Source organism: Eulemur rufifrons, chromosome 24, assembly GCF_041146395.1.
Source record: "Eulemur rufifrons isolate Redbay chromosome 24, OSU_ERuf_1, whole genome shotgun sequence".
In the NCBI taxonomy this organism is placed as follows: domain Eukaryota; kingdom Metazoa; phylum Chordata; class Mammalia; order Primates; family Lemuridae; genus Eulemur; species Eulemur rufifrons.
Window position 1 is genome coordinate 4581333 of NC_091006.1, and position 23380 is coordinate 4604712.

Consider the following 23380-nt stretch of genomic DNA (forward strand, 5'->3'; position numbering starts at 1 on the left):
TGGGTAGCGGAGATGCCACAGGGCAGGAAGAGGGGTCCTGGGTAGTGCATTCGCCAACTCAAAGGCTCCTTCCAGAACTCTCTCACCAGAATGCACCTTGGCAATGTTGTGTATCTGCCCTCTCCCTTCTCCAATACTCTTGTGTTTCTTTAAACCAGCTTACTTTTTTTACTTAAGAATATTTAAGTGAATACTTTATATCACTACCATAAAGGCAAAGCCAGGATCACTGGCCCATAAATAGAAAGTACTGGAAAAACATAGTGAGTAGCAAACAATGGCATTCCATCATACTGGCCACAGCTTCTGTACCGTCTTTGTTGAAAAGAAATATTAGCAAGTATGAGAGAGGTGTTCGGGCACACGGGCACAGAAGTTGAGTCTTTTTCTTTAACATGATCAGAAAGCTTGGGAGACAATGGAGAGGAGAGGGAGTTTCTCACTGTGTGATTCAGAGTTATTCAAAGCCTTGTCCACCGGCCAGCTAAAGTCTTCCATGTCACCAGCAGTCCCACTTTCTACCTTCTGGGAAAAATGCCCTCAGACATTGCTGGACCCGAGGAGCCCCTCGGGTCAGACTTAGGGCTCTTAGTACACACCTATTGTGAACCAAATAGAACATCGGGTGCTTGCACATATGTGAGCTCATTTAATCCTATCACCTCAAGAGTTCAGTCCCATTTTACAGACGAGGTAAAGAGGCCCAGAGTGGTTAGCCGTCACACACCAGATCGTATGTGCAAAGATCATGGTAAAACAGAGCTGTCAAAATTCGGTCCAGGTCTGTCCGACTCCCAACAGCTTTTTTCCTACACCACCAGGCAGGCCTTCCTTGTTCTTGTATGTAATAGCATCCACAAATCCAATATGCCCACATCATGCCCAAGACCTTCTGGGCTTTTCTCTCTAATGCACTACATCATTTAACAAATATTTATTGAGTAGCTACTCTGTGCCTCACCTATTCCAGGTGCTGGGGATGCAGCACGGAACAAGATCATCAAAACATTTCTTCTTGCAGAGCTTACATTCATTCATTCATTCATTCATTCATTGTGGGGGAAGTTGGACAATAAACATATCAGACCATCAGGACCCTATAAAGACAAATACAGTGGGATGAGGGAATGGAGAAAACAGAGGAGGTATTTTAAATAGGACAGTCAGGAAAGGGCCATTTGAGATGAGACCTGAAGGAAGTGGGATAGTGAGCAATGAGGGCATCTGGGGCTGGAGTATTCCAAACAATGGAACAGCAGTGCAAAGGCCCTGAGGCAGCAACCTGCTCAATGTATTCCAGCGCCATTGTGGCAGGAGCAGGGGGAGAATGGGAGGAGTTGAAGTCAAAGAGGTAAAGATCATGAAAGGACTTTGACTTTGACTTTGACTTTGACTATGTTGAGGGCTCTGAGCTGAGGCAGGAGCTAACAGGGTTCCTCCAGGGAACAGACTGGGGGTGTTGGGCAGTAGAGACAAGCCTTTCTGGGAGGGAATGGACACTGGACTCTGTGGTGGGAAGGTGAGGCCTTGGGTCTGGGTGATGTCTCTGCTCCCTTCTATGGGGTCCCAGTCTCAAACTGGCGTCAGGAGGCTCTCCTCCACCACAGCGCCTACTGCGGAGCCTGAGTTCAGATCCTGGCTCCACCGCTTACTGACCGTGACCTTAACCCATCTATGTAACAGTTTCCTCGTCTATGAAGAGGGCTGAATGTGAAGATTAGCTGGATTAATACCTGTAAAAAGCTTGGAGAAGTGCTTGGCTCACGGAGGCAGGCAGCACGTGTTCCTGGCAGCGTTGGTCTCTTTGGTGCTGTCAGAATGCTTTCTTGGCTGTTGTTTCACCTTGAGACACACACACACGTCCTGCGAGGGCCAAATGCAGAAACTTAGATTGAAAGAGGACTCATTTGGAAGTAGCCCCCTTCCCCTTCCTGAGGTTCGCAGAGGACCGTGCTGCCTCACCAGTAGGGATGACCTTGAACTGGGGTCCTACCATCACCACTCACCAGCTGGGTGGCTCCGGGCAGCTGTCTGCGTTCCCCGAGCCTCCTCTTCATCATCCGTAAGAGGATAATCATGGCACCTGCCCCCTGGGGTGGCCGTGAGGACGAAATGAATCACGTCTGGAAGTGCTTAGCACAGACCCAGTAAAAGATGGTTGTGGGAGCCCCGCCCAAACTCCTCTCCCTGTCCTTCCACATCTGCAGAAACTGGCCCTTCCTCTCCTCGTCACTCCCTGGCCCGGCTCCACCGCTCTCGGACAAAGCAGCCTAGTTCTTGTTCACACTTTTACTCTGTGGCCCTTCCCACGTCCCTCAAGCCAGTGGCTTCCCCTCTGCTACTTGCCGGACGTCTGCACCTGGCTTCGACCTCACCTCTTGAACCTCTCGGTCTAGGGGGGAAATGGATATCATATTTGTAATACAACTACAGATTGCCAAAGGCGACAGGAAGAACAAGATCAAGGTGCCATGAGAAATAATGACAAGGGTGGACTGTTGTTCCAGTTGGGTGGCCAAGGTAGCTGAGACCTGCAGAGTGAGAAAGCGTCAGCATGGGGGACAGGGGGGCACGGAGAATCGTCCTAGCAGAGGGAACAGCAGACAAGCCTCCGGGCTTCAAAACCACCTCAGAGCTCTCCTTTTCCAGAAGCCGACCAGAACTGACCCTTAGCACGTGTGGGTCATCCCATTATCTCTTTGGGACTTTCAGAGCCCCCATCCAAGTAACCCAGCAAGAAAATGAGCATAAAAACAAAGTCAGTGAAACCTTTTACTTTCTAAAAGAAGGGTTCCCTTGAATATTGCCTTTTCAAAAGCAGGCTTTGTAGGATCCCTTCAAGTAGGGACTCCTCCAGTACATACGAAATGACGCCCAGCACACAGTAGACCCTCAATAAACGTCTGGCACAAATGAATGGTTCTGTTCATTAAAATGCAGCTCACAGATAGCTACAGTTTACTTTGAAATGCATCAAAAATATATTGATATGTGGCTAGATGGATAGATGTGTGATCTAGCAAGCCTAGTAAAATGTTAATGGTAGAACCCAAGTGGTAAGAATGTAGGTTTTCACTGTAAAATTCTTTCATCTTTCAGCATGATTGAAATGTTCTTAAAATATTGCAGGGTAGGGAAAGACTATATAATAAAATGATGGTCTTCCACAAAATAAGGAAAAATGCAGTGAGTAAAGTGTCGGAACATCACGTTTACTGTGCAAACCCAGGTCCTTCCCCTTGAGGTGTGTCCTTTGCTCCCACTGAGGCATCGCTGTGTGTCCGCTCTCATGTTCTGTGTATATGCCCGGCCTCCTCGGGAAGGCTGTAAATTCCCCAAGGGCAAGAACGCTGTCTTTTATTTTTGGTCGCACAATTGATGGAACTTTGGAGCTGGAAGCAATGATTTCAGTCCTCCACTTAAGACACCCGCCCCTTTATAGAGGAGGAAATTGTGGCCCTAGAGGGGAAGTAAGCTGCCTACAGGTACCTGTTCCTTGTTGGAACGCAAGTCTCCCCGCACCCGCGCCAGAGCTTGGCAGTGTTACCGAGACTTCACGGGCAAGGGCCAGGGGTCAGCTTCTGGCAGCAGATCAGGAACCGGATCCAGGCCTGCTGCTCTCTCAGGGGCTACCTTTCAAGTGTCCTTGCCCCACTGAGCCTCAGTTTCCTCATCCATAAAATGGGGATAATACGAGGACTTCTCCTCTGGGCTGTGGGAGGCCCCAGTGGCCACAGGATATGAGCAGCTCTTCCCGGAGACCCTGGGACCTAGCAAGTGCTCAATGCACAGTAGTTGCCGGTGTTATCGCTGCTCCTCCGGGCCTTGGGGAGCCGCAGATCTGAAAACTGGGCCCTGTGTGTCTCGGTTCATGTGGCTAATAAGGAGCCCTCCTGCTATTGTCACTGTGTCCTCCGCCTGAGCTTCCGTACTGCCCTCTCCTTCCCCGGGAGGATCTCACACGTGTATCTCTGTCCTCTCTCTCCAGAGTCCTCCTCGCTGCCGACGCCGACCAGGAAAAGACTTCTGTATCTCCAAAGTGTCCTCTGTAGCTCTCAGGCCGTTTCTCTCCCTCCACTTACTGTGTAAACTTGGTCGTGTTTCCTAACCTGTTCGAGCCTCCGCGTGCTTCTCTGCGCAATGAGGCAATAACAGTACCTTTTACTCACCTGGGTGGCTGGGAGGGTTGGATGATGTCATGGGTGTAAAGCGCCCAGCAGGGAGCCTGGCGTGTTTTAATTGCACAATAAATACAAGTAACTATTGTTATGGCCCAGGTGCCCCCCCTCCCCGAGTGGGCTCCACCTGGGCTCCCGCCGTGCTCTGTCCTCCCCGCTGGCCGGTGCGGGACTTCCCTGCACAGGTGCTCTGCCCAGTGCCGAGCACGAACCTTGCACACCGGCAAGGCATGGCTTGGCCCTGCTAACCGTCCCCCTCGAGCTGATCGGCCTGACCTCTCCAGCTCGACCCATCCTGTGCTACAGCACCCCCAACTCCTTCGGCAAAGTAACAAGGAAAGACAAGCCTCTGCCTCCCACCACCCTACCCCGCTTAGGGAGCGCAGTGGACCACGATGAGCGAGTACAGTGTATAATATTTATTCACAAATCTCAGGGACTCCAGAAACCTTTCCCCCCACCCCCACCCCCACCTCTTCCAGGTCATTTCAGTGAGTATGACAACAGGAATATTAGTCTGCCCAGCAAGGCCCGGGTGTCAGTTCAGGGCATGATGTTGGCGACGCTCTGGAAGAGAGGAGAGAGGAAGTGAATGCAAGGTACAAAGTCATGAGGGGGCCTGAGACCTCTGTCCCTGTCCCCTCCCAAGAAGTGAGAGGGACGTTGGCTACTCTGGCCGAGGAATGGGCTATGCTCTGGGCTATCTTAAGGCAGGTGGCATCCAGATTAGTTAGAACAGGAAGCCAGCCCCCCCAGGCAAAGGCGCCAGGAGCCTCTGTGGGAACCAAGAAGCCTTGTCTGTACCGCCTCGGAGGACCCCCTGCCACCCCCATAGCCGGGGACACACAGGATGTGCTTTTGTGTCTGTCACACACCCTCGGCCTGTGCCCCAGTGCAGGCAGCGGACATAGTAAATGTACTGAGACAGCCTTGGGCCGGGAGTGAGGAGCAGGGTCCCACAGGAGCCTTTACACCAGGGGGTGGTGGTGGGAGGGGGCCTCAACCAGGGACAGAACAAAGCCACAAGTCTCCACTCCGCAGCATACTGACACAGGCAGCAGGGGCAGGGTAGCAGAGGTCTTCACAGCAGGGGGGGGAGGGGAGGAAAGCCAACCAGCAAATGGGGACGGCAGGAGCAATGACAGGAAGCAGGGTGGCACGTGGACGGGGTGGTTTCAGCAGCCCCTCCTCCCTCCCTGGCTCCCGGATGCACCAGGGCCCTGGAGGTCTCTTCTGCCAGCCTGTTTGCCTCAGCAGGAATGAAAAGCTCCCGAAAGATGAAAGCAGCCTGCCCGGGGGAGGCCCCCGCGAGGGAAGCTGCCGGGGAACAGGCACCCAGGCACCGGGAAGGGGCTGTAGGAGCATCTCTCAGGGCAGAGAGCAGGGATGAGACACCACGCGGGCACTCACCCGCCACAGAGCTGGAAAGTTGATGAAGGGCTTGTTGACCGAGGCCTGGAATGCAAGGACAAGGTCAGTCCCCAGCCTGCGCCCCACCCCTCCCCTGGGGACCTCCATGGGGCCTCCACTCCCTCCACCCCCGAGTCCACGCCGCGCCCGGAAGACTTACTCCAGATGTCAATGTGGTGGTTGCGGCCCCTCCGTGCTGGGCGGAAGACCCGCCTTGATGACTGGCCTGTGGACAGAGCCCAGAGCATCACTACAGCCCCTCAAGCCGTGCGGCTCTGCCATGCTCCTTTTCCCCAGTGACCTGCTCCCCTCTAGGTGACTGGGGCTGCGGGGGGAGGCACAGGCTTAACCTGCTGCCTTGTCACTGTCCAGACAGAAAACCCAAAGCCCATGTTGCTGTGGGAATTCTGCAAGAGACGGGAAGAAAACCCGGGAGGGGTGTCTGCCTCCCACTCACTGGTCTTCCCAAACTCCCTTTATTTCAGTTACAGACACGCTCTCAATCACTGAGAAGGGGTCTCACTGGAAAGGGAACTTAGGGGACCCACGCAAATCCTGGGACCACAGTCTAACCTCAGCGCTGACCTCAAATCTAGCCCTTGTACACACAGTCTAGCTGTATCCCTAACTCGGGCTGAAACCTGTCCCTAATCCTGTCCCCAGACACTCGGGCGTGCCTCCCCGGCAGCGCTCCCACCCCTGGCTGCTGTCGCCAGCTCAAGGCAGGGCCCTCTCCTCTGCTGTGCACTCCTTCCCCACTGTCCCCTCCTCCCCACCCGCCCATCCTTGGCGTTCTGCCTGGCAGCAGATATGGCTCTGGGCTTTGAGGCCTGGGCCAGTCTCCAAGACAGTGTCACATCTTGCTGATCCCATGGAGGCTGGAGAATGGGGAATCGAGGCATACAGGAGTCAGCCTCCCGCTGTTCCCCAAGCTCCCTGCTCAGTGCCTGTTCTGCCGTGAATGGCGCTGCTGCCTGGCCTCCACGACCTGTCCCCTCTGCAGAAATGGGGAAGAGAAATCGTCTCGAAGGCTTCCCTGATTGGGCAGTTGTGGAGGAAGAGAAAGAACCCTGACTTGCAATTTGCCAACGCCGGGCTCTAGCCGCACGCCCTTGGCAAATCCCCCGAACCTCTCTGAGCCTCGGTTTCCTCATCTGAGAGTCGGGGAGTCAGCATCTGCGTCCTGACTACCCCAGAGGGTTTTATGAAGATCGAACAGAACAGAGCTTATCTCCAAAAGCTGCTCCTCACGCTCACGCTTACTCTCTGGGTTTCTGAATGCTCGTTCCATTTGCGCTGGAACAGATGTTGGTCTCGGTGAATATTCCCTGTTCCCCAGGAGAGGCTTCATGTTCCTCACGTGAGGCCCCCTTGACCAGGAGGGCAGCTCCCTGAAGGTGGGACCGGGTCCCTTCCCCACTGTCAGATATGGGCTTTGCAGACAAGATGGCTTAATCCACCTGACCGGTGGACCACCAGCTCCTTTGAAAGGGAGGTGGAGAAGGGCGGAGTAGTTGTATAGCCGCCCAAGCTTTCACCAAACGAAGCCTACGTAGACTCCCCGAATATCGCAAGGGTTCAACCTCCCCCCAACCCTCTTCTCCCCGTTCCCCCACCCCTGTTCACCTACATTCGGCAGCTGGTTGGCCTCCTTGCCGGCTTGGTTGACCCCATTATGAACATCCTGCTGCAACCTGTCCACCTCCTTCCCGGCCTGGCCAGCAGCGTGGTGGACACCTTGGCCAAGTTTCTCCGCTTCCTTTCCGGCCTGGCCAGCAGCATGATGGACACCTTGGCCAAGTTTCTCTGCCTCCTTCCCGGCCTGGTTGACCCCACTGTAGGCCCCTTGGACCACTTTGTCTGCTTCCTTTCCGGCCTGTTCAACGGTATGGTGAACTCCCTGGCCAAACTGCTCCGCCTCCTTCCCAGCCTGGTTGACCCCAGGATGGACACCAGGGACTAATTTGTCTCCCTCATTCCCAGCCTGCCCTGCAGCATAATGGACTTCATGGCCAAACTGATCCACCTCCCTTCCAACCTGGTTGACTCCATGATAGACCCCTTGGACTACTTTGTCTCCCTCTTTCCCAGCCTGCCCAGCAGCATGGTGGACCCCCTGTCCAAACTTCTCTGCCTCCTTCCCAGCCTCCCCAAAAGCATTGTGGGCCCCCTGTCCAAACTTCTCTGCCTCCTTTCCAGCCTGCCCAAAAACATTGTGGACCCCCTGCCCAAACTTCTCTGCCTCCTTCCCAGCCTGCCCAAAAGCATGGTGGGCCCCCTGGCCAAACTTCTCTGCCTCCTTTCCAGCCTGCCCAAAAGCATTGTGGGCCCCTTGCCCAAACTTCTCAGCCTCCTTCCCAGCCTGCCCAGCAGCATGGTGGGCCCCCTGCCCAAACTTCTCTGCCTCCTTCCCAGCCTGCCCAAAAGCATGGTGGGCCCCCTGCCCTAACTTCTCTGCCTCCTTCCCAGCCTGCCCAGCAGCATGGTGGGCCCCCTGACCAAACTTCTCTGCCTCCTTCCCAGCCTGCCCAGCAGCATGGTGGGCCCCCTGACCAAACTTCTCTGCCTCCTTCCCAGCCTGCCCAAAAGCATGGTGGGCCCCCTGGCCAAACTTCTCTGCCTCCTTCCCAGCCTGCCCAGCAGCATGGTGGGCCCCCTGCCCAAACTTCTCAGCCTCCTTCCCAGCCTGCCCAGCAGCATGGTGGGCCCCCTGCCCAAACTTCTCTGCCTCCTTCCCAGCCTGCCCAGCAGCATGGTGGGCCCCCTGACCAAACTTCTCTGCCTCCTTCCCAGCCTGCCCAGCAGCATGGTGGGCCCCCTGGCCAAACTTCTCTGCCTCCTTCCCAGCCTGCCCAGCAGCATGGTGGGCCCCCTGGCCAAACTTCTCTGCCTCCTTCCCAGCCTGCCCAAAAGCATTGTGGGCCCCCTGCCCAAACTTCTCTGCCTCCTTCCCAGCCTGCCCAGCAGCATGGTGGGCCCCCTGCCCAAACTTCTCTGCCTCCTTCCCAGCCTGCCCAGCAGCATGGTGGGCCCCCTGCCCAAACCTCCCCGCTTCACTTCCCGCCTGGCTGACCCCATGGTGGATCACTTTGTCTGCTTCCTTCCCAACCTGTCCAGCAGCGTTGTGGACCCCATGAGCAAACTTCTCTGCTTCCTTTCCTGCTTGTCCAATGCCACCATTGATGTCATGCGCTACCTTGTCCAAGCCGTGGTTGAGCCCCTGGACGCCCTTGTCCAACTCCTTGCCGGCCTGGCTCCCCATGTTGCTGAGTCCATTAAAAACTTTCTCCACTTCCCTTCCGGCATGGGTGATTCCATTATTGATGCCTTCCAGGGCTTTGCCCACCTCTCTCTCTGCATTGCTCAGCCCCCGGTTGATCCCTTCAATGACCTTCTCAATGGGGTCATCGCTGGCTGCCCAGCCAGGCAGGGCCCCCAGCAGCAGGAGGAGGGAGCAGGAGCGGACCAAACCGGCAAGATGCATGTTGCTGGGACGGTGGGAGGATGCAGAGAGGAGTCGGGCAGGCAAGGCTGCTATTTATCCTCTCCTCCCTCTTCCCCACCCCTTGTGACTCAATTGCCTCTGCGAGGCTCTGACTTGGTCCTCAGTCAAGAGGTATTTCCCAGGGAGATTGGGAGTTGAGCAATGAAGAGGAGGAACAGAGGTGAGTCATGAATGGAGAGGAACTGGCATCTCTGCTCCTTGCCCAGCACAGGCCCTCCTCCCCAGAGACGGGTGTCTGCCCTTCCGGCCACCTCCCCTTCAATCCTCACCCACCAGCCAGGCCTCCTGTCTCCCAAACCCACCCTCAGTCACCCTCTGTCCCTGAGACCCAGCTGATTCTTCAACCCCTCACTTCTGTCGGGGATCTAAGCATCTGGCTGCCACGGCAGTCAGGGTCTAGAAAGATGAGAGGCACAGTTGGGAGAGGGGAGAGCTCTGGGGGAGTTGAGGGAGTCATCGATGAAGACCTTGTCCTTGTGGGCCACCCCCATGCCCCTCACTCCATCCAGCCACACAGGCCTTCTCCCTGCTCCCCAAGCACACCAAACTCATTCCTGCCTCATGGCCTTTGCATTTGTTCTTCTCTCTGCCTGGAATACAGAACACAAATGCCACCTTCTCAAAAAGACCTCCCCTGGCCATTCAGCCACAACATGGTATTATAGTTACACTCCGTAATAGCATCCTTTTGTTTTTATAGCACTTACCATGATCCAAAATTACCTTTATTTTTTTATTGTCTGTCTCACAAGGTTGTAAACATTTAGAGGAGAGGGCCGTTGTCTGTGTTGGTCACTGCTGTATCCCCAGCTCCTAGAACATTGCCCGTGGTTCATTAGATGTTTATAGATTGAACAATTAGGTGGATTAGAAGAAGCCAAGGGGAGAGAGTCCAAGCCTGAGCCTGAGTCCCACGGGTGCTGGAGGGAAGGGTTCCTGGGTCCCAGAGCAGCACAGGATCCCTTGGGGAGTGAGTGTTGCAGGTTTTGGAGTCAGGATCACATTCTTGTCACAGAACTCAGGCCTCCTGTCTCCTAACCCTTGGGCAAGGGCAGGGGGCTGATTGCCATGAGCTGGAACAGGACGCAGTGTCTCCTGAAAAGCCGGTTGAGGCAGCCACGGGGAGGGGCTGAAGACCCGGGGCAGCAGGAGCCTGAGCCAGGACCTGGGCTACAGCCAGACACTCAACTTCCTGCCCTCCTCTCCGGGGGCCTCCTGAGCCCCAACCTGGAGCCCCCAGTGTTGACATATTGGCTCAGGCTGGAGGGGGAACAGCGGAGAGTTTGGCCCAGGGTGCGAAGAGGAGCACTGGAAGGAAAGGCAGACGGTGGTTGGTAGGTCTGCAACGGCGTATCTGCCTGGGAACCAATGGGTGGGTACTGATGGGTGCAGGGGTGAAAGATATTTGGGTTTTGGTGCCAAGGGGAGAGACTAAGAGAGGGGGTGGAGGTGGGATTGCTGGTGGGAAGTCCAGGCAGGAAGGAATGTGCAGGGTGTGAGCCAGTGGGGGTGGCGGAGTTATGTGTGTGGGTGCCCAGGTGTGGTGAGAATCTGCACGTGTTTTCAGGCTTTGCTCAAACAAGGGCGCCAAGGCCCGCTCCCCTCAGAGGACCCAGGGTTCCACCCAGATCCTGGACACTTGGCCACACCCAGAGCCAGGCATCCCAGGCCAGAAACCCAGGAGCTTCTCTAGGCTCTTCCTATAGAGGGTGACTAATTGCGCCACCTCTATAAGCTTGAGCTCATCAAATCTGTTTCCCAGTTTCATGCTCCAGGGACAAAGCCAAATTCCTGGGCAACCTGCCCTTGTCCAGTGCCTAAGTGACGGAGTTTCCCATGGCAGGAGATTGCTGGGTGGGGAAGGTGAGCTTCAGAATCCTAACCCACCCCAAGACTGAGAGGTGGGGCTTCTCCTTTCATTACACTTCTCCATCTTTTCTTTCCCATCCGTCTCTCTGCCCATCCTTCCATCTCCTGTCAGACTCAATCCCTCTCCTCAGTCTCTCAATTCCCATTTAGGACTATTTGATTCAGGCTTTGGCATCTGTCTCCATAACTGGCCTGGAGTTGTCCTTTCTTAGGCCGTCCTCTGCTGGTGTTGGTGACATGGTCGTGCGGGTTTCCTAGAGTGAATTAAGGAAGTAGCTCAGCCATCACGGCTCTCCCCCAAAGCACTGCAAAGAAGAATGCAGTGCAAGTCCACAGAGTGCTGGCCCATCTGAAGGGAGAGGCTCAGAGCCAGGGCGCTACCCAGAGCCCTCTGCCCGGGAGCTGCCCCTGGGCTTCCCAGCCCCGGCTGGGGTCTGCAACAGTCAGTACAGAATGGCAGATATTTGTCCCCCAGTGCTTCGGCAGATCTTGCCCATAAAATTGTCTGGATCCAAATCAGCCTTTGGGAGGACATATCTTTCTTTTATTATTGGTCTAGTCAGATTTGCCATTTCTTCTTGCACCTGTTTTGATCCTTTACATTTGCTAAGAAAAATTTTAACTGCAAGTCTTATTGTAAATTTGCACAAAATTGGTCCCTTTTTAATCCTGGTTTTTGTCAGTGCTGTGGTTTTTTTCCTCCTTGATTGGACAGCAAAGTTTATCCCCCTCCGTTTGATGAATCATCCGTTTCTTGGTTTTGGTTCATTGCAACCTTCTCATCTGTACACTCCATTGGTTTTCCAGTCCCACCTCTCCCAGGCCAACCACACAGGACAGCCTCACCCTCCCTTTGGTTCCATGGCAGGTGCTTGGCAAACTAAGTACCCATGGAAGTTTAGGGAAGGAAGAGGTTATGTCATTCTGTCCCTTCTGGCATCCACCTCCCTCTCTGGGATGGTGACTCCTTCCTGGTACAAACCCCTATGCCACCTAAATCTTGGTCACAGCTGCGTGTCAACTGGCTCTGCGGGTGAAGGTGCCTGCCTGTGAGTCACTGATGTACAAACAAGCCCCCCACCCTGGTGTTTTAGGAAGGGGCCATTTGTCCGTTTGTTCTTCCTCAGATGTTTGTTGAAAGCCTGCTGTGTGGCAGGCACTCTTCTAGGTGCTGGAGACACGGTGGTGAACAGACAGACAGGAACACACGCCCTGCGGGGGCTTAGAGCCCAAGTGGGAGACACGGTCAAGTAAACCAATAGCTAGATCACGACAAACTACGTCAAAAGCTACAAGGACAAAAACAGGTGCCGTGAGAGGATACGAGCTGGAGGGTGCTGAAAGACTGGGGATCAGATGACCTGAGGAGGTGACATTATTTATTCATTCAGATATTATTTATTGAGCAAACACGTTCTAAGTGCCAAACATTCTTCCAGCCAATAGGATATAGAAGTGACAAAGATAGAGGTCCCTGCCCTCCCAGATCTCACAGTCTAGTAGGCAGAGACAATTTGCAAGAAGATAAATAAGATGATTTTTAGGAAAACATTCTATAAGGAAAGTAAAGATATAGAAAGAGTGGCGCTGGAGGAGCTTTGCACTCCGGAACATAAAACCCAGGTGGGGAGTCAGACTAGGCTGAGGGGCAGATAGTGACTGAGAGGCGAGGAAACTTCAGACGGGGAGTCCAGAGGGGCCTCTTTTAGAGGTCGGCATCCCAGGGAAGCCGCGGGAGGGGCTTTGCAGGCGTAAGGAAACAGGGTGACTGCAGAGAGGTCAGGGACAGTGTGCGGAGGGAGACAGAGGGAAGAGAGAAAATGACTTTAAGAACCAGTGCTAAAAGCCTATAATCCTAGCACTCTGGGAGGCCGAGGCGGGAGGATCGCTTGAGGACAGGAGTTTGAGACCAGCCTGGACAAGGGGCAGACCCCATCGCCACTAAAAATAAAAAAAAAACTAGCTGCGCGCAGTGGCGCGCGCCTGTAGTCCCAGCTGCGCCAGAGGCCGAGGCAGGAGGATCGCTTGAGCCCAGGAGTTTCGGGTTGCCGTGAGCTAAGATGATGCCACAGCACTCTAGCTGGGCGACAGAGTGAGACTATCTCCAAAAGAAAAAGTTGGATTCCATTCCAGACGCCAGTGGGTGACCTTGGAACTGGCGACGCACTGCGCGCTGACGTCACACGTCTCAACAGGGGCCAGGCGGCGGTGGCCCCCAAGTCTGCGCCTGCGCACCGCCTCTCCTGTGACGTCACGGGGTACTGTGACGTCACGGCAAGAAGCTCCGGACCCACTAGCCCCGGCGGTCCCGCACTTCAGTAACATTACGGCAGGTCCCGGGACGGCAAAGCAATGATACCTTAGGTGGCCATGTCGAAACGCGACATCGTCCTCACCAATGTCACCGTTGTCCAGCTACTGCGACAGCCATGCCCGGGTGAGGGAGGCGGCAGGCGACCTCGGGGAGGGGAAGAAGGGGTGGTCCTGGAGCACCCCCACCCCCACACAGGGCGCTCACTGACTCCCGAGCCCTCCTTCCGCGAGCGAGCGTGGGCCCCATCTAGGGCCCTCGGGGAGACGGGAGATGCAGGGGTGGGGCCGCTCCTCACTGCCCTGTCCCTTCATTCGGGATCCACGTGCTTCCCTCCCTCCAGCGCACCCCCATCCCCACCCCTTACCTACCCGGGTTTGCTGGCAGGTGGTTTCTATGGCTATGGTGGAGGGACTGGGACTCTGCCCCCAGGGTGGAAAGTGTAGGGAAAGGGGGCAAGACGAGGCCCGAGCCCCGCGGTGGCCAGAAGAGGGGTTACTAGGGGCATTTGTGAGGAGAGCTCAGGCAGGCAGTGTTGCCACATGAAATTGATTTTCCTGGCGACCAGTGTGAAAGGGGCCCCTTAGGGTGTTGGTGGGCCTTGTCCTTTCTGTAGTGCAGGAAGCAAGAACGCTTGCGACCTGCCAGGGTCTTGGCAATCACTTTACAGGCATGGGCTCACTGAAGCCTCCCCTGGTGAGGCCAGTGTGTTCACTGTCCCCATTCTACAGAGCTGTTGGGGAGGACAAACCACTGACGTCGTTCAACAAACAGCTGGTATAGTAGGGATTCCGCTCAGGGCTGTGGACTCCAGACTCCCTGCTCGCAAACGCTGGGCAGTCCTGCCTCACCCAGCCACAGGGGTGTGCGTGAGCCCCACCACGCACGCGCGAGCACACACACACACACACACACACACACACGCTAAACCAACTCAGTCTTCTGAGAAGGCAGCCCCCATTCCCACGCTGTTTCCTCACTTCCTACTTGGGGGTCCCTGGCCACTGCAGGGGCAAGTAGCGCTGGGGTGGGGTGTGGCTTAGGCAGGGCTTCTGGCCGGGAGACCCTGGAAGACACAGCTTCAGACAGAACTGACAGTCACGGGATTTGAACCCTTCCCTGCTCATCATTGCCCTGTGACCTCAGGCTTCATTTTCTCCTCTGGAAAGTGGGTTTATAGCACACGCCCCACAGGATTCAGAGAGACGATGTGTGCGAAGAGCTCAGAACAGCACCTACCTGGCCTGGCAGCTGTTCCCTAGCCCGGCACCCCACTCCCAGAGTGGAGGGGAGAGGAGAGTGGAAAGCTGGGGGAAGTTGGGAAAGGAGGGCCAGCTGAGTTTTCTTCTGGAAGGTCACTGAGTGGGCTCAGATGCCCACTCTTAACCCAGGTGGACAAATCTCCCCCTTTCATGATAGCAGAAAGAGAACCCCCAAGAATGCAAATATCCTCAGGGTCACCAATAACCACAGGGTCACTGCCACCCAGAAACACTGACTGATACTACTTCCTGAACTTGTTCTGCTGTTGGAAACACCCACAGTCCAGCCTCAGGCCACAAGGTCTGTGGCAACAGGGAGAGATGAGGCAAATGGACCCCCAACTCCTAGGGGTGCCCTGCTCCTAGCCCCACCTCCTCCCAGGTGCCTAAAGCAACTCCCACTATCACCCTCCCACCCCTCTCCAAACCCTGCTCTCTCTCTGTCCTCATGGATAGTCTTAGGAGCAGACTTCTTCTCCTCCTCTGTTAAAATCAGCTCCCACTTGTGGACCTTGAGATCCCGGGGGGGCCTTATAAGCAGCCTCTGGGTGGAGGATCAGCTATGACACCTAGGAAACAGGCCAGAGGGGTTCATTAACTTACCCAAGACCACACAGCAACAGGTGACTAAGCCAGGGCTGGTATCCAGGCTTGACTTCCCAGCTTGCAACCCTCTGCCACCCAGGACCCCTAAGCCTCCACTTCTCCCCTCCTCGTCTCAAGCCTTCATCCGTAGCTCAGGCAGAAGCACCGCTCTAAGCACGGGCAGGTCTGAGTGCAGTGCGGGAGTGGGAGCATGTGCAGACAGGCAGAAACTGATAGGAGTTTGCATTTGTTTCATACAGTATGACACAGTGTTCCCTAAACTCCCCTGAGGATAAGAAATACCTGGAGTGCTTGTTAAAAACAGGATTCCTGGGGCCTCAGTACAGACCTAGAGAGTTAGATTTTTCTAGGAAGAGGCCTCCTCGAGTGATTCTTACCATCAGAACAGTTTGTGTCCCACTGGAATAGGTTAATCATCAGACAAATTTGGGAAACTATCTTAAAAATACTAATGTGGGGAATGTTTCCTAGGCCCTACGTATATTACCTTATTCAATCTTCACAATGACCATCTAAGAGAAGTACTACTATTACTTCCATTTTACAGAAGAGGAAACTGAGGCACAGAGAATATCACCCTAAGCAATTGTTAAAAATATATACCCCTTCACTGGGACTCTCCAGGGAAGAGGTCCTAGCACTGGTATTTTTGAACAAGTCCACCCCTCGCTCATTCTGGGAAGCACTGGGCCAGACAGTCAGGCCCCAGGGGCCAGGAGCCAGCAACAGGTTCCGGATGGCAAAGATGGTTCATTCTCTCTCACTGTGCTGGTGCAGCTCATCCCACACTCCTCCCTCTCCTTCCCCCGGCCCACAGTGACCAGAGCACCACCTCCACCTGAGCCCAAGGTTGAAGCAGAGCCCCAGCCCCAGCCCCAGCCTGAGCCAGTCAGGGAGGAAATAAAGCCACCGTCTCCTCCTCCTCCTCCTCCTTCTCCTCCGAAGATTCCTCCAGCCCGGGAGTTGACTGTTGGCATCAATGGGTGAGTCTACTCTGGCCCCTGAGCAGTTCCTGGAGCCTTAGAGCCCAGCCCCTCCCCTGGCTGCTAACTGGGGCTGTCCACGGCTCCGCCTGGGCACTTGCATTCTGCCGCCCTGGAGAAACAGCTGGGCATTAGGCTGACAGGGTCCCGCCCTATTTTGACAATAATCAAAGAAACAAGATGGCTCAGTGGTGTGTGTTGTGAGCAGTACAGACCTCGGTGGTACCGTAAGGCTGGGGAGGGCAGCATTAGCTGAGGTGGTCAGGGAAGGCCTCTGGGAGAAGGTGACATCAGAGTGAGGTGTGAGAGATAAAAGGCAGCCAACTGTGCCCCTTGCTGGCGAAAGAGTCTTCCAGGCAGAAGGACGAGCAAGGGGTCTGGGTGCAGGAGGCAAGCTCAGTGTGTTCAAGGCCAGCCGGGGAGTCAGTGTGGCTGGTGTAGAGCAAGTCAGGGGCGGAAAAGAGGGGAGAGGGGAGCCTGGCAGGGGCCTGGGACACCATGGTAAGGAGTTTGGATCTTGATTTGCTGATGGACAAATATGGAGATTTTCATGCCAAGAGACATAATCTGACTTGAAGTTCTAAAAGATCCATCTAGCTACGAGGTTAACAATAGGGCAAAAAAAAAAAAAAGAATGGGGGTTAGGGGACCGTTGGAGAGAGGAAGCAGAAAAAGCAGTGAAGGTCATCTGGGCAAGACGTGATAGTGGCCTGCACAGAGGTGGCTCCCGTCTTCCCCCAGATAGAGGATTCCCGCCTGGTCCCCTTGAGTGGTCCTCCTCTCCATTACCCCTTCTCTCCCATCCTCTCCTCTGCCTGGTTCCCGCCAGATTTGGACGCATTGGTCGCCTGGTGTTGCGCGCCTGCGTGGAGAAGGGTGTTAAGGTGGTGGCAGTGAATGACCCGTTCATCGACCCAGAATACATGGTGAGCAGCAGGCAGAGAGCAGGAACGGGAAGGGTGGGACTAGGGAGGGGAGGGGGTTTGGGCAGCTCTGTGGATGGCTCCAGCTGCAATGTGGAACCTTCTTCACCAAGGTGGGGACGCTCTAGGGAGGCTCGCTCTGCCACCCCGAGACTAGCAGCCATTCTGTCTTCTGCAGGTGTACATGTTTAAGTATGACTCCACCCACGGCCGATACAAGGGTAGTGTGGAACACAGGAATGGGCGGCTGGTGGTGGACAACCAAGAGATCACTGTCTTCCAGTGGTAAGGGCAGCATCTGTCTGATGTACGCCTGTGACTAAGATGGGATTCCAGCTTCTCACGTGGGGTTCAGAAGCCCCCCACATTGTGTGTGCATGCCTCTGGGTACTAATTTGGAGAGGGGGGTCTCGGAGAGGTTCTTGAACCCTAAAATGGTTAAGAAGCACTTATCTAGAAAGATGCCCCACTGTAATCAAGAGTATTTTTTCTTTAAAACACATTTGCATGTTCCTCACTGGAATATGGACTCAACATGTCCACAACTCAATGCTTGATTCCCCTTCAACCCCCAGACTTGCCCACCTTCCCTCCCAGAAAATGACTTTGACATCTAGCCGACTCCTTCCAGTCGGGCCCCACACAGCAGCCAGGTTACTCCCCTATGAAACCCCCCAGTGGCTTTCTGTGTCCCCACGGATAAAATTCCCTTCCTGACGGGCCCCCCAAACACTAGGCACCCAGCCCGCAGCCTCTTGTCACCTCAGCCACCTCTCGGGACCCAAGCCAGCACCTCTCACAGCTAGACAACGCTGACTTCTTAGTAGTCATTTCACACTGATACTACCCAGTTCACGCTGGTGTTAACACTGATCTTCCATTTAAAGAAATGTTCTGATTCTGTAAGTCAAAAGCAGATGTGTAATATGCTTCAAATATGAACATTTTCAAGATACCAAAAGCAATTAAAAATGTATAAAATGTGAAACATTAAACTTACCTTACCTTTCTAATGTAAACTCTTAGCCACTGCTGGCCCCGTGGCTGCGAGACTCTTACACACAAGCTCGTGCACGCGGGCAGGCGCCGGGGAGACTTCTCCAACCCCAGGCAAGCTGCGGCCTTCTGCGCACCCCTCAGCAGTTCGCTCTCAGCCCTTCCCTTTGTACTTGCTGGGGGTGGGTGAGGGGTAAAGGGGCAGGGAGGGAGGGCTTGTGGGGAGCTGGGCAGGGATGCGTGCAGGAAGTGGGGGGGGGGGGTAGGAGGCAGAGACTGGAGAATCAGTGAAAATGGAAGCTGCTTGACCCAAGTTTGAAATCATGACAACAAAAACAATCTCCGTAGAGCAGTCATGATGCAGACCTAGTGTCCTCTCCCACCTCAGCCTGGGCACCATGATTCTTGCCACTTGGGGCATTCCCCTCCCCGTGCCCACACAGCCACTCCCTCCACCCACACCCCCACTCGGGTGCTGCCTTCTCCGGTCACTTGTACTACACAGTAGTCCTCCTCCCCCCTGCACTGTTGTTGTCCTGGCACTTAGCACAGGCCACGTTGTTGTGTGTACTCCACCCTGCTCCGCCCGTCCTAGTTGGGTGACCTTGGGCAAGGGACCAAACTCGCCTGAGCCTCAGTTCCCTCCTATATCTGACAGGGTCATACCCACCACAGTGGTAGCTGGGAACGTGACTGGAATTAACACGTGCTTGTGGAACAATTCGAAGGGCATTTTCCCACAAGGCCGTAGCCTTGCAGGCAGGGCCCTACGGGTTTGTGCTCACCACTGTTGCTTGGTACTAGCCGGTACAGGTCCTGGCTCTTGGTAGACATTCAGTACTTCCCTGAAGAATGAATAAATGATACGGAATCCTCAAAACAGCCCTGCGGGCAGGAGGGTGGGGCCCATGAGAGCCTGGGGGAGGGGCTGGGGTCTTCTGGGGCAGACTGTTTGCCTCAAGCCAACTTAGCAACTGCTGCAGAGGAATTTGTTGAAGTGTCCCCAACTTGGAAGGCAGGAAACGGGGGGCATCAGAGAAGAGCTAGTTGGGCCAGATAATGAAAAGCGTGGACTGACAGAGCAGATGACCAGGAAGAGAGAATACCCATGTGCTATGGGCCATGGAGAAGAGGGGAAGCCTGCTCATTCATTCATTCAGGCAGTGTAGCTTGGAACACAGATCTGAGGGCCACCGCCGCACCCAAGTCAGTTCTGCCTCTTACTCCCTTCACCTCTGCCCTGACGCTGGCTCTAAAAAATGACAACAGTAGTACTTACCCCTTGGGTTGAGAAGGTTAAACAAGTTTAATAGAGGTAAAGGACTTAGAATACGAGCACGTGGCAGGGGTTCAGTAAACATGTAGAATGCCTAATTAAAAAAAAACCCTCACACATTGATCAAACCCCCATGGAGGGAACAATGGCAAAGGAAACCGACACTAACAAATAATCACAGAAGCAAACAACCCAGTTATTTGTATACAGTTTATTCATTTAATGCTTGTTTGCTAAAGCCGAGTAGAAAACAGCAATACTAGATGCGTAATGTTCCAGATACAAACGTTTGTCAAAATATCAAGTACAAATGTAAACTTACAAAAGAGGAAACTGAAAACCTCCTTTATCTTCCTAATGTAAGCCACTAGCCACTGCTGGCCCCAAGGCGGCCTCAGACTCCAGTCCTTCCCCGAGAGCTGCTCTCTGGCCCCTGTCGTAGGAGCTGAGGAGTCAAGACACAAGGGGAGGGCTCATGGAGAGGTGGTCGGGGCTGGGGACCAGAACGCAGCTGGGCAGGCCTCACTGTCACAGGGCCCACATTCTGGGCAGCTTACATAGAAAGGGTCTGACATGGCTGGTAGTCAGGGATGGCCCCCCCGAGAGAATCGAGGCCTGAGTTGGGGCGGTGGCCGCCTCACCCAGGCATAGCAGGAGTGGTGCAGTCAAGAAAGGAAAAGTGGCCCGAGAGGGGGGCAGTGATGAAAAGCAAGTCCAGCAGGGTTGCAGCCACCTGGGGCAGCTGGTGTGAGGGGCGGGGCACAGGTGGGCTTGGGCGGGCTGGTACCTGCAGGAATGCATCTGGTCAGCCTTTTCAATGGTGAAGGCTGTGGACTAGGGTGGCAAAGCCTGCGCTGGGGAGACTGACGCAGCCCTGCCACCCCTCTGCAGCAAGGCGCCCAAAGAAATCCCCTGGAAGACTGTTGGGAGCCCCTATGTGGTAGAGTCCACAGGCGTGTACCTCTCCCTAGACGCAGCTTCGGTAAGCGGGGAACAGGTGCCCAGGGCTGGCTGGGGGGCCGTGGTGCTTGAAGCACCTGACACTCACGCTTCCTCCCTAGGACCACATCTTGTCAGGCGCCCAGCGTGTGGTCATCTCCGCGCCCTCACCAGATGCACCAATGCTTGTCATGGGTGTGAATGAAAACACCTATGACCCTAGTTCCATGAACATTGTCAGGTAACAGGACAGCAACATCCTTAAGAATGTGAGCGGTGCCTGGAGGGCATGCCAGCCTGTGGAGGGGAGGGTAGAGACTCGTCCTCCCCACTGCCACCCCCACCAGGTCCCTGTTGCTTCTTTCACATCAATCTGTTTCTGCGTCTCCTTCCCAAAGTCTCCACAGCTATCATGTCAACGCTACCCTGAAACTGTCGGTTAGAAACACACAACTTCTGGAGAACATGCTTAGGGAGCTTCCCCCAACTGCCCCTCACGTGCCTCCTTCAGTTTGAGGCAGCCCCACTGATCCCTCTCACCCCCTTCCCAACTATTCACCAAATTGGGCCTGTGTGCAGACTCTAGAAGGGGTAAGGGTGGAGCGTAGCTCTACAGCTCGCCTCACAGTGCCGCTGCACGCCCGCGCTGTTTCAGCAACGCATCCTGCACCACCAACTGCTTGGCCCCACTTGCCAAAGTCATCCATGAGCGTTTTGGGATCGTGGAAGGGCTGATGGTGAGTTGGGAATAAGGGGCTAGGGCAGGAGGGATGGCAGGGAAAGCCAACCTCTTCTTCAAAGGCCTTGCTTAGCGTATGGAATTAACAGGAAGAGGCTGGTTTGGGGAGGAGAGGCCCACCAGTGGAGAAGTCTGTTAAAACACTGTACAGCCCTCAGGCAAGGCTGGACCATGGCCTGCATGAGCCCCTCCTGTGGTCTGTGGTGGTGGTCCCACCAGTCTCCACACCCAGGCCACCATCCCAGGCCTGGGGAAAGAGGCATGGGAGCTTAGGCCTTACCTTGGCCTTCTTCTTCCCTAAGACCACAGTCCATTCCTACACGGCCACCCAGAAGACAGTGGATGGGCCGTCGAAGAAGGCCTGGCGAGATGGACGGGGTGCCCACCAGAACATCATCCCAGCCTCCACTGGGGCTGCCAAAGCTGTGGGCAAAGTCATCCCCGAGCTCAAAGGGTATGAGGACTGGACTGGCCCTTAATCCTTAAGGGTAAAGCAGGGGCCTTGGCCAACCCTCAGGGTAAGGGGGAATGGAGGGAGACATTCCTAAGTTCTGACTCCCATCCCTGACATGGGTTTCTCCAGGAAGCTAACAGGAATGGCCTTCCGGGTACCAACCCCAGATGTGTCTGTCGTGGACCTGACCTGCCGCTTGGCCAAGCCTACCCCCTACTCGGCCATCAAGGAGGCTATAAAAGCAGCAGCCAAGGGGCCCATGGCTGGCATCCTTGCCTACACCGAGGATGAGGTAGGGACTGAGGAGAGAAGACCCTGGGAGGAGCCCTCTGGGGAGGGCATGTGATTTCCACTTGCCAGAGTGCTGCCCTCAATGTGCCAAGATACAAACTGCAGAGCTGGGAAGGTAGATCTTCCTACCTCAGGGCCTTTGCACTTGCTGTTCTTTTGGTCTGGAAAACCTACCACCCAGGTGGCCACACAGTTGGCTCTCACTTCATCCAAGTCTCTATTTCAACCTCCCTCCCCAGCAACGTACCCCTCAAAAAGATGTTCTTTTTGTGGCCCCATTCCTCAACTGGAATTTCATTCCATAGTCATTGTTGGCCCCAATAGAGTGTGCATGCCAAGAAAGCAGAGATTTAGGGAGTATCTTTTCATTTCCTTCCAGCCTGGCACACAAGTGCTCACAACATGCTCAGTGAACAAAAGACAACAGCTCCTATTTTTTAGCATTTGCGCAGGGCCAGGCCATGGCTGGTGCCTTCTGTGTGAGGAGTTGATGTCACCGTCAGAAGTGCCATCTCTGTATATTGTCCACCGTGGTGCTGTCTCTCTGCTTTAGCTTATGCAGGTCCACTCCCACACAGGCTCCGGGACCTCTTCTTTTAATGGAACCAGATGGTCTCACTCCACTGCTGAAAACTCTCCTCTGGCCCCTCGTGTGAAGCCACACTAGGGCTAAAACCCTCAGGACCTCTGTGCCTGCAGCTCTTTCCACCTCAGACACTGTATTGACTGAGGGCCCAAGTTGGCCAGATCCTCCTAGTCAGCCAGACCCAGGTTCGTGGCCACCACTCAGAGAGGGCTTCCATTCTGGCCCATTCCAAGTACATGCATTGTTCCTAGGAAGTAATACATTGCTACAGCATTAGGATGTTTGGGGTCTGTGTCCTTTGGCCAGTCCCCCACAGGCAGAACTCCCACCTGCCTAGGTCATATCCTGTCCCCAGAGCTGGGACACAGTAGGCATACATCAAATACTACAGAGGAATGGATGGACGGTGTGCCGAAGAGTCCGAACCTGACCTCCTGGAGGTTCTTGCTCTGTTACCCACACTTACCTTTTAAATCTGATGCCCAGGTCGTCTCCACGGACTTCCTCAGCGATACCCACTCCTCCATCTTCGACGCTAAAGCCGGCATCGCGCTTAACGACAATTTTGTGAAGCTCATTTCCTGGTAAGGGGGAAGTGATCAGAGAATTGTGGGAGGAAACTAAGAGGTGGTCTGGAGGGACTCCCCCCCCAACCTCCTTTCCCTCCCCTCACAGGTACGACAACGAATATGGTTACAGTCACCGGGTGGTCGACCTCATCCGCTACATGTTCAGCAAGGACAAGTGAAAGAGGAGGGCCCCTCCTTTGCTTCCCTGTGCTCCCTGGCCGGAACCTGTCCCTCCCGTTCCCGCGCTCGGCCGCCCGGCCTGAGGGCTCTGCGCCGCTGGGTCAGTGATGAAATAAAAACGAGTGCTCACGGTTGCGCCTCGTGCCTCTGCGCCGATCACTGCGGGTTCAGATCCGGGTTTAGGGCCGCCACACGCTTACTCGACCGGCCTGCGCCCACGGGCAAGGGGTCACGCTCCCCTCGGAGCCCGGTTCCACTTCAGGGAAACGGGGAGAGCCGTGGTCACGGAAGCCTGGCGTGGCC

The 23380-nt window shown here is 55.0% G+C and overlaps 2 protein-coding genes across 2 annotated transcripts; one reads left to right on the plus strand and one right to left on the minus strand.

Annotated features, from left to right (window-relative positions):
* Positions 1-4721: 4721 nt before the first annotated feature.
* SBSN (suprabasin) lies at positions 4722-9072 on the minus strand. The gene is made up of 5 exons (XM_069458245.1): positions 7951-9072; positions 7219-7788; positions 5749-5814; positions 5589-5633; positions 4722-4745 (listed from the first exon to the last, which is right to left on the minus strand). Exons 1-5 carry the CDS (start codon positions 9070-9072, stop codon positions 4722-4724), a joined length of 1827 nt encoding a protein of 608 aa, XP_069314346.1.
* A 4185-nt stretch (positions 9073-13257) lies between these two features.
* Positions 13258-23362, plus strand: GAPDHS (glyceraldehyde-3-phosphate dehydrogenase, spermatogenic). The gene is made up of 11 exons (XM_069458561.1): positions 13258-13399; positions 15959-16124; positions 16954-17050; positions 17226-17332; positions 20211-20301; positions 20381-20499; positions 20914-20995; positions 21300-21451; positions 21581-21743; positions 22815-22912; positions 23004-23362. Exons 1-11 carry the CDS (start codon positions 13333-13335, stop codon positions 23074-23076), a joined length of 1215 nt encoding a protein of 404 aa, XP_069314662.1. The 5' UTR covers positions 13258-13332; the 3' UTR covers positions 23077-23362.
* Positions 23363-23380: the final 18 nt, after the last annotated feature.